Source organism: Vicia villosa, linkage group LG6, assembly GCF_029867415.1.
Source record: "Vicia villosa cultivar HV-30 ecotype Madison, WI linkage group LG6, Vvil1.0, whole genome shotgun sequence".
NCBI lineage: Eukaryota > Viridiplantae > Streptophyta > Magnoliopsida > Fabales > Fabaceae > Vicia > Vicia villosa.
In genome coordinates, this window is record NC_081185.1 from 106,616,154 (window position 1) to 106,633,016 (window position 16,863).

General features: G+C 35.6%; 2 protein-coding genes across 2 annotated transcripts; one reads left to right on the top strand and one right to left on the bottom strand.

The window, feature by feature from the left end:
- Positions 1–5,348: 5,348 nt before the first annotated feature.
- Positions 5,349–10,755, top strand: LOC131609494 (uncharacterized). The gene is made up of 8 exons (XM_058881198.1): positions 5,349–6,346; positions 6,474–6,550; positions 6,662–6,830; positions 7,271–7,359; positions 7,587–7,751; positions 8,141–8,218; positions 9,992–10,095; positions 10,318–10,755. The coding sequence occupies exons 1-8, from the start codon at positions 5,809–5,811 to the stop codon at positions 10,421–10,423; spliced, it is 1,326 nt and encodes a 441-aa protein (XP_058737181.1). The 5' UTR covers positions 5,349–5,808; the 3' UTR covers positions 10,424–10,755.
- Positions 10,756–11,277: 522 nt separating this feature from the next.
- LOC131609496 (uncharacterized) lies at positions 11,278–13,773 on the bottom strand. Its single transcript, XM_058881200.1, has 6 exons — positions 13,449–13,773; positions 13,140–13,313; positions 12,913–13,032; positions 12,641–12,805; positions 12,155–12,325; positions 11,278–11,940 (listed from the first exon to the last, which is right to left on the bottom strand). The coding sequence occupies exons 1-6, from the start codon at positions 13,683–13,685 to the stop codon at positions 11,566–11,568; spliced, it is 1,242 nt and encodes a 413-aa protein (XP_058737183.1). The 5' UTR covers positions 13,686–13,773; the 3' UTR covers positions 11,278–11,565.
- Between the last annotated feature and the right edge of the window lie 3,090 nt (positions 13,774–16,863).

A 16,863-nucleotide genomic window follows, 5' to 3' on the forward strand; every position in this document is an offset into this window, starting at 1 on the left:
ACACTTTTAATATTGTATCTCAAGCACATATATAAATCACTTTGTGCCATTTTTCAACAAAAAAAGAAGGTGTAATAATATCATAACTTTGATAGTATTTCAAAACAAAGTTTTTAGCATTCAAAGTACACCAAATCACAAAATTTGATTGAATATGCATTTATATTACATCTTTAGCAAGATACCATAAGTTATTTGTTTCTCAGTTCCCAAAAAAAATAAGATCTATCACAGAGGATGGCCTTTTATTAATGATGTTTTTGAAGTTCTTGAGTTGTAGGTCGAGATTAGTATTGTGTGGTGTTACTAGGAATTTCCAATCAAGTAGGACCAAAAAGAAAGGATTTATTCCCCCATCCAAGACTTTGGTGAAATTGAATAAATATTGTTGTGGAACAAAGTTGGGAGTTTATGTTCATTAAGATATATGAAACAGATAATATACCAGTAGGATTGAGTAAAGTTTGTTGCATAATGGATGCTTGGAGTAGATATTGGATCTGAGTAAGAGGATGATTAAGATTGAGTAAAGGTCTTGAGATTTTATCTACGTGAGTTGTGTATAATAGAAGAGGGAAATATTCATATTGAATTTGTTAATTTTTGTTTTAAATTTCAACATATGGTTCCTATATAGTATAAAATTCATGTTGTATTGTCAAAATAATGGAAAACTACGAATTTTTAATGGTCCGCCATTGGATATTGGTTTAGGTGTAAAGCAATGACTAATGCGTTGAATAAGTATCAACCCTAGTGTAATCTTCTTTTTCCCTATCTCATTCAAAAATTTTGTATAGTTGCATGTTTTAGGTTGTTAGCCTTTTCTTAGAAATTGCATATTGTTAGGTTTGTTTTGTTCATAGTGATTTGTTGTGAAAAGTTTAGGTATGGTAGTGATTAAGTCATCTGAATTATTTTTCTTGTGATTAAAGTTGTATGTAACCGTACTGTTAGTTAGATTGATTCAATTGATCAATAAAGTTATATTTAGGCACCTTGTTTAAATCTATTAACTCATTAATTGGATAAATTGTTCATATTCCCATATTTTATCTTATTATCTAAACATATAGCTGGTCATGATATCAGTTCGATATATGTAATGAATTTTCCACTAATCGTTTTTGAAAAACTCTTATATTTGAGAAAACCTCTTTGAAACATTTTTTTAAGGTAAGGTATATTCAACCGGCACTAAGATATGGTATTTAGATTATATCTAGTGACTTCAAAAGTTAAGAATATGGGCAAGGATGGTTTAAAGGGTGTGTACAATAGAGCTCCCGTATTCTAATGCAAAAACCATGTGTATTAGGAAGGATAACATGTATTTTCACTTAATGTTGGTTGATAAAATGTTTTTGGTTACCATTGAAGACGATCATTTCATCCCAAAAATAATGATTGAAGGTGTTGAAACTATAACTCCCCAAAGGATTATAATGTTGAATAAACTAAGAAAGCACCTTGTGATTTGAAAGCAGTTAATATACTAATTTTTGTCTTAAATGTAAATGCATACTACTCGATTTCGCATCATAAGACTGTTCAATTAATGTGGAATTCACTTCAGATACTCCATTAAAATATAGAAGATGTGAAATAATAAAGATTAACACGTTGATAGAAGAGTATAAGTTATTCCATATGGAACCCGGTGAAACTGTGAAATCCGTGCATATTCGCTTTATTTGGTTAATCAGAAGATTAGAGAATCTAGGTAAGACTTGATCTAACTAGTATTCTAGTAACAATGTTCTAATATCTATGTGCAAAGACTGGCAGCCAAAAGTGTCAACCATAAAAGAGTCATATGATTTAAAGACTTTGGAAATACGACACCGTCTATAAAGCTTATCGAGCTCGCGCATGAATTAAAGAGACTAGAAGAGAGAAAAGATAATGTAGAGAAGAAAGACAAATTAAGAGAATAAAAGCAAAATATGTCTGTGGAGGTCTCCATTTCCAAGGCCAATGTAGAGGAAAATGATGAAAGCACCAATAATGTTTTGTGAGCAGCCAGAGTCCATGTACCATGATTGGTGTCTTAACTTTGCTGCTAACAAATCTGCAACATAAAATATCTTTTTCTTAGGTACCCATACCTTCTTGGGTCCTTTCTTGTTAGTGTTCCCAAAGTTTTTGAGAAATTTGGGTTTAGGAGCAGAATAAACATATTTGCAATAATTAAAACGACATGGTGTAGCTAATGGTTTTGCCTTTGGTATAGGAAGAGGTTTTTCCTTAGGCATAAAACCAACAAAAACAAAAGGAGAATGAAGCACATTTGGTTTATCTTCTTTTTCAGAATCAAATTCTTCATATGAGTCATAACCAATGCCTTTATTCCTATTTCTACTTATGATGTAAATCATCAAAGCCATAATGCTTCTACCTAGGCTTCTAGCTAGAAATTTCTAGAAGTTTTGTCATACTTCTTTATGACATCAGCAATACTCTCAGAAGCTTCTGGATGAATTTCCTTCTCAAGTTTAGAACTCATACTTTTGAGAGCAGAGTTTTCATCCTTATGAAAAAAGTTTTCTTCATTCAAGATGAAGAATTCTTCCTTAAGCTTACCGTGTTTTTCATAAACAGATTCATGGAACTTTTTCGGTTCTTGAATTTGATATGAAGTTCCTGATGTTTTTCCAGAATCTCAAATAAAGAAAAGTTAAATCAGAACAAGATATGTCAGAAAATACCTCTTTTATGTCTGAGTCATATTTTGATTCAACTTCTGATTGGATCTTCTCATCAGATCCTCTAATGCTGGCCATCAACGCCACATTAGCTTGCTCTTCTCTGGATTCATCTTCTGAAGAGTTAGAATCATCCCATGTTTTCATAATCCTTTTCTTCTTGCCTTTGAAAAACTTCTTCTTTGGTTTCTCCTTTTGGAGATTGAGGCACTCGTTCTTGTAATGGTCTGACTTTTTGCACTCGTAACGAGTAACATCTTTGTTGCTACCAAACTTCTTTAGTCTAGAAGTAGACTCGGAGCGACCATATGTCCTTCTTGTTCCTTTGAACTTGTTGCCCTGCTTCCTCTTTCAGTGTTGGTTGACCCTTATGGAAAGAAACGATAACTCATATTCATCTTCATCAGAATATTCTTCTAATTCTTCCTCCTCTCCCGCTTGAAGAGCTTTAATCTTCTCATACTTTCTGGAACACTTTAGAGCAATTGATTTGCCTCTCTTATGAGGTTCATCTTGTTCCAGATCTATTTCATGACTTCTTAAAGAACAAACAAGTTCCTCAAGAGAAGTGTTGTCAGATCTTTGGACAATTTGAGTGCAGTTACCATCGGCTTCCATCTAGTTGGCAAACTTCTGATAATCTTCTTCACGTTATCTGAAGTAGGATACCCTTTGTTCAGAACCTTTAGTCATGCAACAAGATTTTGAAACCTTGAGAACATGTTCTCAATAGTTTCATCGTCTTCCATCTTGGAGGCTTTGTACTTTTGAATCAAGGCAAGCCTTTGTCTCCTTTACTTGAGCGTTACCCTCATGAGTCGTTCTCAAGGAATCAAATATAGACTTAGCAGAGTCTCTATTTGTTATCTTTTCATACTCAATATAAGAAATTACATTCAACAAAATGGTTCTAGCTTTATAATGATTCTTATACTCTTTCTTTTGTTGACCATTCATTCATCTTCTTTCAATATTGTTTCCACTTGCATCAACAGGATGCTCATAGCAATTAATTACCATATCCCATAGATCAACATCATAGCCTAGAAAGAAACTTTATATTATATCTTTCCAGTAATCAATTTTTTCTCCATCAAAGATTGGAGGTTTGACGTTGTAATGATCTCTTTCATTAATAAATAGGCGGTGGTGGTGGAATGGCCATAATGTTTCACAAAAAAATTATGGATCTTTATTTGACACGGTTAAGTGTTTGATAAATAATCAATACCAGAACTAGAGCTCTGATACCAATTGAAGGTGCGTAAAATACAAGAAAGAGGGGTTTGAATTGAGTTTCAAGGTTTAAAATAAAATTTTTCTCAAGTCAAAAATAAAGAACACAAGAACAAAAATAAATGACACAGTTATTTTTATCCAGGTTCACTATTAACGAAGTTAATCCAGTCCACCCGCCAAGGTGATTTTGCCTTCTCAACAAGGACTTAATCTACTATAACCGAACTGATTATAGAAACCACAACAAAGACCAACTTTCAATGTTATAAACCATAAAGACTACCCGTCAATGTCTTCTTGAGAAATCTCATTATACCCTAGTCTCTCAAGGAACAATCAACTCACAAGTTGAATTACAAAGGTTGTGTTTACAGAGTTGCTTCTTTAAAGCAAATTACACAAATTTGAATACAATCAAAAACACAAAAGTGTTTAGCAAGTATATGAACAAAAGCTCACTTGCTGCAAGTTAACGAACAAAATTTCACTTGCTTTACAAAACTTTACAAAAAGTATATTAGAGAGAATTGAACAACGTTTTAGCGTAAGTTTTGTGTAGAATCATTTTTTTGCAGCATTTCTTCAATCTTGCAAGTCCTCCTTATATAGCCAAAAAGGAGTTCGTTGAAGGGTAGAATTGGAATACTTAATTCCATCTGTTTTGTCCACAACGGTCAGTGAGGGAGTGATCGACAACATAATACCGTAGTACAGTCCTTGCGCCATCCTATCCGCTTAGTGGAAACATATGTACCTCGTACTATTTTCATCACACAAACCAATTTTGATCATATTTTCTAATCTTGAGAGACTTCTGATAGTTGATAATGAAACATGCTTAGAAAGACCAAAACTTGAATTTTCAGAACCTAAGTGTTCAAAGTCTTCAGAACTTGTTCATCTAGAACTTTGTCTTCAACACTTGGTCTTCATAATCTGCGTCTTCAGAATCTTCAGAACTTGTTCTTCCAAAATCATTGTTATAGAAGCATTCTAGAACTTGGCAGAGTCTGTAAATACCACTGATTTCTTCTAGAGTCAGAGTGGGTTGAATCCAGAACCTGATGACGTCCGTTAGAGTACTAAATTGTTCTTTAAGTTATCATGTAATGCTGTCATAAAAAATAGTGACAAATGCAGGACCAAATATTATTCTTACAAGGAGTGTGTACAAAATGTGTATTCGAAGATGCATATTCGAACGCTTGAAACGCTAAAAACGATTGTAACTTTTTACGATGGTGGATCACCCCGGAAAAAGTAATTTCTCATATCAAATTACTAGTATTTTTTATGTTTTTTATCCATGTTAAAAGTTAATGTCAAAGTAATGCATATGTATGTGATCATACATACATGATGTAAAAAATGAAATGGAAAAAAAAAAAAAACATGAATTGGGGGATGAGAAAACAAAGCAAGTATAGTATCCGAAATGGTTGCTTCTCTTTTCTTTCATCTCTCGCGCTTTGTCCCCTAGCTCTCTTTCTCTCTCCTCTCTCCTCTCTCTCTGGCGCCATTCTCCCCCCAACTCACCAGAGAGCGAGCGAGCGAGCCTGCGAGAAACCCAAAACAATCACAAACCCCCTTCACCATTTCTCCATCACTCCATTCTTCATAACCCCCAATTTCAACCAATCTTCACCCTTTCAAACCCAAAACCCTAACCCCTTTTTCCTCTGATTCTATTCCGTTAATCCTCTTCACAGGTCAACCACTTTCACTTTCTCTCTATCTTCGATCATCTTCCTTCCCCTTTCATTCCATCATCAGCGTCGTCGTTAACGTCAGCGTCAACGTCAACGCTATTTTCCGATTCTCAATTTTTTTATGATTCAGCGTTAGGGTTAGGGATTTAACGTCAATGGAAGGGAGTGGGGACATGTTCAGAGGCTCTCCGGTTGCCGGATCATCATCAGCATCTTCTTCATCGTCAATTTCCAGAAGATACGGATTCCCGTCAGCAGCCAGCATAATTCAAGCACCGTTATCAGCGCTTCTGGAATATTCTGGTATTCTTCCACCTAGGTCGAACCAGCATCAACCTAACCCCGATTCTGCCCCCAATGACGGCGAGGTTTCTATTAGGATAATCGGTTCTACTGAGCAAGATAATCACAGGGAAGAGGAGGGTACCCCACTGGTGGGGAACGATGGTTCTGGTTCTGCTACTGCGGCTGGGATGACTTCTTCCCCTTCACATGGTGATGTTGAGGGTGTTTCACGGTCTGGGAGTGGAAATGTTGATGCGGAAGCAGGTGGTGGTGGTGATGGTGTTGGTGCTAATGGGAGAGATTCTTCTTATCAGAGATATGATATTCAGCACGCTGCTAGGTGGATTGAGCAAGTCTTGCCCTTTTCTTTGCTTCTTTTGGTGGTATTCATTCGCCAACATTTGCAAGGTTCATTCTCAATTCACATCTTTTGTTTACTACTATCATTATCAATTTGTGTCTGAACTTTTTGTTTTAGAAACTTATTTATTACCTTTTTGTTTGGTGATTTTTATGTGATTTTATATGGTTGCAGGGTTTTTTGTTACCATTTGGATTGCTGCTGTTCTTTTCAAGTCAAATGACATTCTGCGTAAACAAACGGCATTGAAGGTGAGCCTTTGTGCTTATGTGTTCTTTGTCCATGAGATGTGGAAAAGGTGTTGTTAATGTATGCAAATATCATGCTGTTTGATACTCTTCATTTTATTTTGGTGGCTGCAGGGAGAGAGGAAAATGCCCGTTTTGATTGGAATATCTGTTGCTTTTGCACTTCATGTGGTTGGTGTTTATTGGTGGTATCAGAATGATGATCTAATGTATCCGTTAGTCATGCTTCCTCCCAAAGAAATACCGCCCTTCTGGCATGCCATTTTCATCATCATGGTCAATGGTGTGTTTCTTCATCCTACTTACTAGCCATGTTTCTAACTGCATTTTATGCATGTGTTTTGCACTTGTAATCTCTTGTTATTTACTTTTTCCTTTCAACTTACAACTAACCTGCTGTCAAGTGTATTCGAGAGTGAAAGGGCAATTGTATCGTAGTTCACTCTAAATTTTGCTGTATAATTACCTCTATAATGAATGCCAGAGGTTTGTACTTCTATTATTATGTTGCCATTGAAAATTTTCTTCATGGGTACTCAATTGATACTTATTTCTGAATGATTTTTTTCCTAGTAATGGTCACTGATGTTTCACATATTGAAGCTACTACAGTGATGGAAACTCTTGTGTGCTGCTCATTACGGAATTATTTATTCTCTGTTTAAAATTTAATGGGTGGATAATTAATTCGATTGACTTACAAATTTTGTTTTGAAATTTCAGATACTTTGGCACGCCAGGCTGCAATGATATTCAAGTGTATATTGTTAATGTATTACAAGAATAGCAGAGGCCGCAATTATCGTAAACAGGTGAGGTAATACATTATGAAGAACTAGGGAAATTTAGTGTTAATGTTTAATGTTTTGGGAATAGAAAAGTATTTGAAGGTTGTTTTTTTCTTCTTCTTTTTAAGTTATATTATTACAAGTTACAACACGGCTCTGCTATTTCTTTTAAGATGCCCAAGAGTTTTGATGAGTTCAGGATCTGTATCTTACTCATCACATTTCTGATTGTACAATCATTTATTTATTAGGGGCAAATGCTGACTTTAGTTGAATACCTCCTCCTGCTTTACCGAGCTTTGTTGCCAACACCAGTTTGGTATCGTTTCTTCCTGAACAAAGAATATGGAAGCCTCTTTTCATCACTGATGACAGGGTTGTATCTAACATTTAAGCTCACATCTGTTGTTGAAAAGGTGAGGTATTCTTTCAAAATTTATGTTTGTAAGTCTCTCAAAAGCTCCCCCCCTCTTTTTTATTGACACTTAGTGTCACCAACAAATATTTTTTAAAACTCCTACTATTGGCTTTGGGGATTGAACTTAATCCCTCGAGGTTACAAGGTCAATCTCCTCCCTTAAGCTGTGACCCGGACCTCTCATGGACATGTTAATTTACTCATGGTTTGATCATTTGTGATAATGATTCAAACTATGAAGTAATCAGATGGGTTACAACAAAGTGTTCTTAAAATTTTTATATAATAAACTAGTTTTTTGTATATAATTAACGTACTGTATGTGTATAGCACGGGTTGACACCTGGTGATTCTTCTCTTAACTGTTTAGTGGTTTGCGCTTTTCAGGTGCAATCTTTCTTTGCTTCAGTGAAAGCATTGTCACGTAAAGAAGTACACTATGGGGCTCATGCAACATCAGAGCAGGTACTATGGATGCCTTCATTTGATTTTGCTGTTGGCCAATAAATTATTAAAGTTTCAATGTTTATCCATTTTCTCTGCAAATTACCATTTTTAGTTTTTAAACGACAATTTGCTAATATTTTTGAATTGCTGTCCTGTTGTGTTTTTTCCCCAATTTGGTTTGGTGGTTGTCTATTCTGTTATAGAGTGAGTTCAGTTACTTTTCTCTAGTATGTACTATTTTAGAAACCCTAGTACAGCTGAAACGTGAAATGAAAATTCTCATTCCAAACCAGCAACAAAGGCACCAGTCCACCATTTATATTTACTATATACTTCATAAAACTTCTAATATTTTTTCCAACATCTGTAGTTTTAGGTTACTTTTATGGCTGCTTCTACCGTGCACGAGTGGGGTAAGTGGTGCATTGTGCACCACTCTTATCTTTTGTTAGATCAGGTAATTCTATTGGATCTTATAGTGGACTTTCCATCTTATATCCCTTCCCGTCCTTTCCAATAGTTCTATTGGATCTCAGCTTGTGATTGTTGAACCTCCATTCGAGCTGCCGTGTCATCAAATTCTCAGTCATGAAAATGGCAGTATTTCTCTCAATAATTTGCATACTTCTTTGCATTCCCACCTTTAACCGCTCTTAGATTTAGCAGCACTGCCGTGGACGCGTTCCCCACATTAGTGGTTGAGCTTCCACCTTCAATCATCCCATCGCCAAAATCAAACATCTTTATTCCACTTCTATAATAAGCTTGGCTCCTACACGCCAAAAAACCGCAAATTCGTCCAATTAGATTGAAACACCAAATAAAATCTGTGTATAATAGTTGCAAGTCATGAACAGCTATTTTTCCCAACTGGCTTCACAATTAATTTGACGTTTTTTTTTCTGGGATAGATAAAGAAAACCCCTTATGGTATCAGAAACTAGTGAAGTTGAAGAAGAAAAAACGTCCATAGCGATTTTCATAGAAGCAATAATATGTGGCAGAGAAAGACCATGTTGGGTTGCTGCCTGTTAGTGTTTACATTATATTTTTGACTTTAATCAGTGACTATAAGACTGGGGGAAGGGGCAGTTGAGGTGCTCCGGAGATGGCTCAGTAGGGGAAAGTGAGACTAACCCGTCAAAGTCGAAATATAGAAGTTAGTAATGGAAGACAGATGGGATAATCATGTGCAGAGCTCTGCGATAAGATCTATGTTGCTGCTCAACACAAATATTAAAAAATTAAATAAATTATGCACAATGGAGTGGAATACTTGAGCCACATGTTCACTTTAGAATAAGCCTGGTATTTAAGAAAAAAAAGAAATGGTGCCATCATATTATATAATGAATTATTAATTATTATTTGCTTTGTCGTGGGTGTTTCAAATCTGGATTTAGTAAACACTTATTGAGTATTATAAGCCTACAACAGAAGCAATATGAAGCTTTGCTAAGCTTGGTTGTGGAAGATTTTTTAACTAGTGTTCAATGCTCATTGATTTGACCCATTATTAAGATGCCATTTTTGCCAGCATATCAATCAAAGATTTAAATATCATCATAATTTTCAAATGAGCAGAGGAAATGAGGAATCTTTTAATTTTGTCCAATGGCTGTAGGGTTGAGATAAAATTTAAGTAGAAATTAACACGATTGCTTTTAAAGTTTCACTGCATCCAGTTCATTATAAGGTCTAATATTTAGAAGCATATCATACTTTTTCTGTCATTCTATATGTAATATGGTAGCAGCAAGTTGTTCATACAAGTAATTTGTCTGATGGCAGGTTGTTGCAGCCGGTGATCTTTGTGCCATTTGTCAAGAGAAGATGCATGCCCCAATCTTACTTCGTTGTAAACACATTTTCTGTGAAGACTGTGTATCAGAGTGGTGAGACTTGCTTTGCTGTTATCTTTTGTAATGGTCTGCATAAGAATATACAATTTTCATTTACATATCTGTTAAACTAGCAAGTACTGCTTGGGTAGTTTACAAAACATGAAAAATCAAGTTAAAAAGACATTTTTAAAAAATAGACGGAATTAATAAATATAACATTACAGCTATTAGAAACATTTGATATTTTTGACTCCTGATTACCTTATTTGCCAGGTTTGAGAGGGAAAGGACCTGCCCATTGTGCAGGGCTTTGGTAAAACCTGCAGACCTCAGGTCATTTGGTGATGGCTCTACTAGTTTGTTTTTCCAGTTATTCTAAACTCATAATACAAGCCAGGAAGTTTTTTCTGCTCTGAAGCTTTATTTTAAAGCAGCAGTCCTGATCAATATACATCAACACATGTAAAATTCACTGGAGGCATTTTGGAGACACACTGAGAAAAGATGAATGCAGCTAAATAGGATTTAACTTGTCACCTATTATTCATATAATGTACTTGTAAGAGGTTAAGTGTATTATATGACCCTGTACCTAGGAAGTTTATCCAATGTATAATTAAATGCGAGTCTTCATCTACAAAAGGAATGAAGGTCTCTTTCTCCAAACTTCTTTCTGTCATATATTGTGAATCAAATTAGCAAATTTTAACATTTCTTTTTTGTATTTGTTTGAATGTGGTTTGCAAGACTGACGTGTTTGCGAGACTAGCAAGTTATAGAAATCTCACGTTTCAGTAAATTTATAAATCTGTGATACCATTTTTATTTGTGGGAATCTCATGGGTTTGGAGTGTCTAGATATTCTTGATGCTTAGATTCCTTATAAAAACACAATCAAGTCACACATGAACAATTTCTCAACCTTCAACATGGATCAAAATGGTCATTAGAATTTAGAAGTGATTGCAGAGTTGTCATTACATTTGTCTGATTTGAATCATTCAGCATAATATGTTTGATTTTGTTTGGCTTTAGGGACTAAACCTCAAGCAAAAAGTAAGATATAGGAACTCAAACAAAAAAAAACTTACAAGGACGAAAATTTAAAACTCGCTAACTTAAATGGACCAAAAGTGCATTTAAGCCCTTATATTTTGATATTTTGACATATAAGAGCTGAATAATAAATTTTAGTGTCAATTATATGTGGATTTAATACATTTGAAATGTTAATAAATGTTAATAAAACCTTTAATATTTGTAATAGCCGTTCAACAAAATTTGATCAGCCAATACACAAGAAAAACATAAAGGAGTTTTCCAAACCAACCTCATAGTGACATGAAAGTTACACACAAAACAGACATGAGTATCAAAGACTCCCATGGTCTTAATTTCTCAGCGCTCACATTGCAATCAGTTATAATAAATAAATGAATATATGCTACAAAACATGCATATACTCCTCAAAACAAGAGAATCTCATCTAAGACTATAACCTTATAAACAAAAAAAGTGTAATCATTTTGCTGTATTTTGAGAAACTGAGACACTAGTAGGAGTCTCATTTTCTTCTGATGTACTCTTATCATCATCATCTTCTTCTGGCACAGGAAACATTACTTTTGTTGATTCTAGAGAAACCTCATCAGGCGATGTCGGTGTAGGTGATAACGAGTGTGGTGAGCCAGATAACAACCTAGTGATTCCATTGACAGGCAATGGATAAAGTTCTGCGACGTCTTCCATTCCCTCGTCAAGTTGCACCACATCCTGCATTGTCAGCTGATGATACTCCACAATCTCCCTCAAGAAACGGTTTTCCCTTGAATATGTCTCGTTCTCATTAGCCAAGCGAGACTTTTCAGCTAAAAGTGTCTCCATTTGAAGCCGAATCTGATGAGATCACAAATTTAGTATCAGTCCTCAAATTCAAATAGTAGTAGTAATAATACTGCATTATGCATATACATGATGTTACTTTTATACATGCATCTACCTTAAAAAAACACATCCCTATGCTACATGACATAATAATATGGCACTTTCAAAATTCTTTGGCTGATAAACACAAATTTCACATAGGTTAACAACAAACTAATTATAATACCAGATCATCATCATCACGGATTAGTCCCTTATCGCTTCCTTCTCGTTCCCTGAGTAATTTATTTTCTTCTTCAAGTTGTGCAGAACGTGCTTTAGCAAATGCTAAATCCGCTTTAACGGTTTTTAGCTCACGAAGAAGTAATTTTGCTTTTGCTGCTGTTGCCAATGCCACCTGAAATCAAAGCAAAAGGAAATGTAGCTTTTTTGTTATAAGCTATAGCTTTTTGCAGTGAAATTTTACAAGTAGCAGTTATATTAATGTTTTTTTCTCTCTAAATCTGACAGAACTAGGATAGTAGAATATGCATGTTCCATTTGTGGACTAAACTTAAATTAACCACATGATATGGACTAAGAACAGATTCTACTAAGTTAAAATCTATTAACAATTCCAAAATCATTCTAAGGTATTCTATCATCTATGCCTTAGCTACAAGAACTAACGAGGCCGTAGCCGTTACACATGATTACACAGTTGGCACCTTACGTCGCGGGATTGCTTGAGTTGTGTTTCATGATTAGAATGAGACTGTGTCTGATCTGATTGCTGCCATGGATTCCTTATACTCGAAGCTTGGTTTGTGTTGTCACCTTTTCGCCTGATTTGAGATCTCAGGTCTGCTGTCTTACTCTCCACCATTGTTTTTCCATCCTGAGGAAATCAAACAAGTAGCATTGAAATTCATCGAAGCGCACTATCAAACACATGAAATTCAGATAAACTCATCAACAGATAGATAGATAGATTGTTAGAGTTACCTCATAAGCCTTCTCAAAGGTGTCACCTAGATGATTAAGAGAAGTAGAGATTGCATCCAATCCCTTCCGAATCGAAGCATTGTCCATTCTTTTATTAGAGTCAGGAGGTTGATAAAACGGCTTCAATAACCATGCCAAACCAAAAACTCACACAAATAAGTTGATTCATATTCAACTAACAATGTAAATAACAAACATATATTCATGCAGCATTATATAGTAATCACCTGAGTTGAAAAAGGGCTAGAAAATGTATTAAATGAATGTGATTTGACAGTTTGTGGCTTTGTGTCATGTTGTTGTGGATCTGAATTGTTTTCATCCAGCATTGATTTGGCTTTATGAGCCAAAACACCCCAGAAACCAGATTTGTTGTTGTCATTTCCATAAGCATCAAAACTCTACATCAATGCATTCATTCAAACCATTATATTCAATTTAAGATCTATCTGTATATCTATCTATCTATCTATTACGATAATATAAACAAATGTCTGATAAATTTAACATCTGATATCAAAATAACCGAATAATACCGTGGATCGTTGATGATCAGGATGAGAGGAGTCAAAGGCAAAGGAAAGAGCAGGCTGACGACGAGCAGCGGAGGCTTTAATGGCTTGAGCGGCGAGCGAAGAAGAATTAGAAGAAGAGAGGGAAGGTGTAGAGCCATTTTGTTGATGAGAATCTTTAGGATCATCATCCAATGATGAATGGATTTCTTCTTTGAATGTTGAAGCTCTTGATATGCCTTGTCTTCTTCTATACGCCATCTTCTCTTTTGCTTCCACAACCAGAAAAAGAGAAAGAGAGAGAGAGAGAGAGATATCACAAAAACAAGCAAAAGTTTCTGATTATCATTCAACTTCCACCTAACCAACTTTTTCCGTTTTTATCGTTTTTTTGAGGGGCATGAAATGAAATATCAACCATAATATTAATAAAGTACATTAATTAAATGTAAATTTTGTATGTAAATTGTAAAATATTTGGTATAAGAATATGACAGGCTTCAAAAAGGTCCTATTTGTATGCATATAATTTCATGATAGTAAGCAAGGGTGACTTTTCTTTTTCTTTTTCTTTTCATAATTTACATCATTATTTTTATTGATAATGTTTATTGTAAAAGGTTGTGTATACTTTTCTTCCTCTTTCTCTATACAAGATAATTATGGACTGACATGATACTTTGGAAAAAGAAAAAATAAGGTCAAATTGATAGTGGTATAGATGGGGAAGGAGAGAGGGAGGGCACTAAAGGCTTTGGTGACAACTCAACTCACAAGACCCCAGCTAAGCAAAGCTGTTTCAATCACATATTTGGAATAGTGACATCTTTGTATTGAGTAGACCAATGTATATTACAAATTTTCAAAATGTTATTTATAGATCTTGCATCAATTGGGTGATAGAAAGAAACATATGAAAGATGAATTGAGGAAATCTCCAATGTTCATTGTGAATGGGGATGCTTGTCATGCTCAATGTTAAGTTTCATGACTAAAGGTTTCTCTAAGCATTGATCTAACCAAAAAAATTATATTATCACACTTTTCAATGATTCGTTGAGCATTCTTTTAAGTTTTGGGATGAGAAGTTTGATACTATTCCAAATGAATTTTCCCTCAAAAGAATTTTCCCTAGTTAACTAAAAGTAATGAAATCCCAACAAAGCTTTAGGTTAACATCCCCTATTAATGTTCGAGAATTAATGAGTGAATCCTCGAACCATAGGGGTGGAGATATTTATTAACATGAGTTGCAGGCCGAATCATGTGGGGAGTAGTATTTTCTTAACTCCCAGATAGTACGCGGAATTAGGAGACACATTTCTTCCTTAGGTTAGAAGAACAATTTTCTTCCTTTCAACTTTGACCAAACCAACCCATTCAGAGACACCTCATAGCCACATTTGGGAGAGAATGATTAGAATTGAACTCGGGTCAGGCGACCTAAGCTCAATCGGACGACCCATGTTCTAGACGGGCGATTAAAATACACACTCTCCCGTTCACTTTATGGTCCTTTTTTACTTTCTTGGGCTGATCAATTCAAGGGCTGTTCTCTTCTATGGCCCAATGAAAGATCATAGTCCATAGTCTCTCTAGCATGAGGCCTAGTAAGGATAAAGTGATTAATTCTGGAGAATGGCGACCCTCTTTACAATTCTTTAGGCCTAAGGGGAGAGTCCCTCAAGTGTAGCTTGGAGGGAGAGTCCCTCAAGTGAGGCTTGAAGAGGTGAGCCCCTTAGAAAAGGCTTGGGGGCAAGTCCCTCAAGCGTAAAGCATGGGGAGCACAAGGGATATTAAATGCTTAATCATGATTAGTTTGTCTCGGAATAACGCAGTTGATGTGAACTCTTGATCACCCTACATGCGTCGATCTTGAGTAGTGGATGCTCTGCCAACTGCTAGTAGGCACGCGTCTATGGTCACATAATGATGGCCTACCCAGTCTAGGAAATTGATTTTATAAATAGTTAAATATTAACCATTCTTTACTCCATTAGTGGGGTAATATTGTCAAAAAGTTATGGTTTTGATGATGACAATTGTCAAATGGTTTTGATCGCTGTAACTCTTTCAATAGTTCCTGTTGATGGCATTTGAACAAGAAAGGGGCATCACAAGCCTCATCAGTCAAATATATCAAGTTTCAATTAAAAGTGCTAGACAAGGTTGAATCAAGAAAATGAACATGAAGTCTTGAAGTTGTGATCTTGAAGTTTTGAAACTCGTATCTAAGGTTTTAAGATAGTTATTTAAGCTGTATCTTGGGCTGCTTTGGTTCAGGAACTCGATTAAGAGTAAGGAAGAGGCATTCTTCCAGACCTTCGTCTAAATAAATTTCTGCCTCATCTTCCTTTACTTCCTCTGTCGGAGGTGCAACCAACTCTTTAGTCAATGGTGCTTATGATGACACCTGCTTGATGCACTAATATATTATGTCAACAAATCAACACATGTCATTTATAGAAAGGTTTTTTATGAATAAACAATATGAATATTCTCATCACCAACCTCAAAGGTAAGTTTTCCTTTCTTAACGTCTAAAATAGCACCAACAATAGCTAAGAAAGTTATACCTAACAAAATTGAGATATGAGGGTCCTATTTAATGTCAATCACTACGAACTCAGTAGGAGTGTAACGCTGGCTGATTCTTGGTAGGACATCTTCCAGTATTCCTACTGGGTACTTTACTGATCGAGCAGCCAATCAAAGAGACATCTTTGTTGGTTTGAGTTCCCCTAAATTGAGCCTCTCGCAAATAGAAAAAGGAATCAAACTAATACTGGCTCCCAAGTCACATAAGGCTTTGTCGATGATGTACTTGTCGATAGTTCAGGGAATAGAGAAGCTCACTGGATCCTTCAATTTGGGTGGCATCTTATTCTGTATAATGGCACTGCACTCTTCAGTAAGCATCACTTTATAGTCGTCATCGAGTTTCCTCTTGTTCGTTAAGATCTCTTTGAGGAACTTAGCAAGTGAAGTAATTTGGGTTATCGCCTCCGAAAAAAGATACTGATATGAAGTGTCTTTAGAAGCTCCACGAACTTTTTAAACTGTCCCTCTATCTTAGACTTTGCAAGTAATTTAAGGTATTAGATTAGAGGCTTATAAGGAGGATGGGGTACATATGGCTGTTCTTTATCTTTCTCTATCACCTCCTTAGCCTTCGGAGTTTGTTCATCATATACCACTATCAGTTATCTCTCAGTGTCTTTATCAGTTACCGTCTCAGGGTCCTTTTCAACACTCTTTCTTACATCCTGATTTCTAACTCTCATATCAATGAGGCCCTCTAACTCTGTACTGCTTCACTGTGTTATGGCGTTAGCATGCCCTTTGAGGTTGGACTACAGTTGGCCACAAAATATTATGGCTGGGGTAGCGGTAACCGCATGTTGTTAGGGCACTAGAGAGATTTATGTCTCTAACGTGG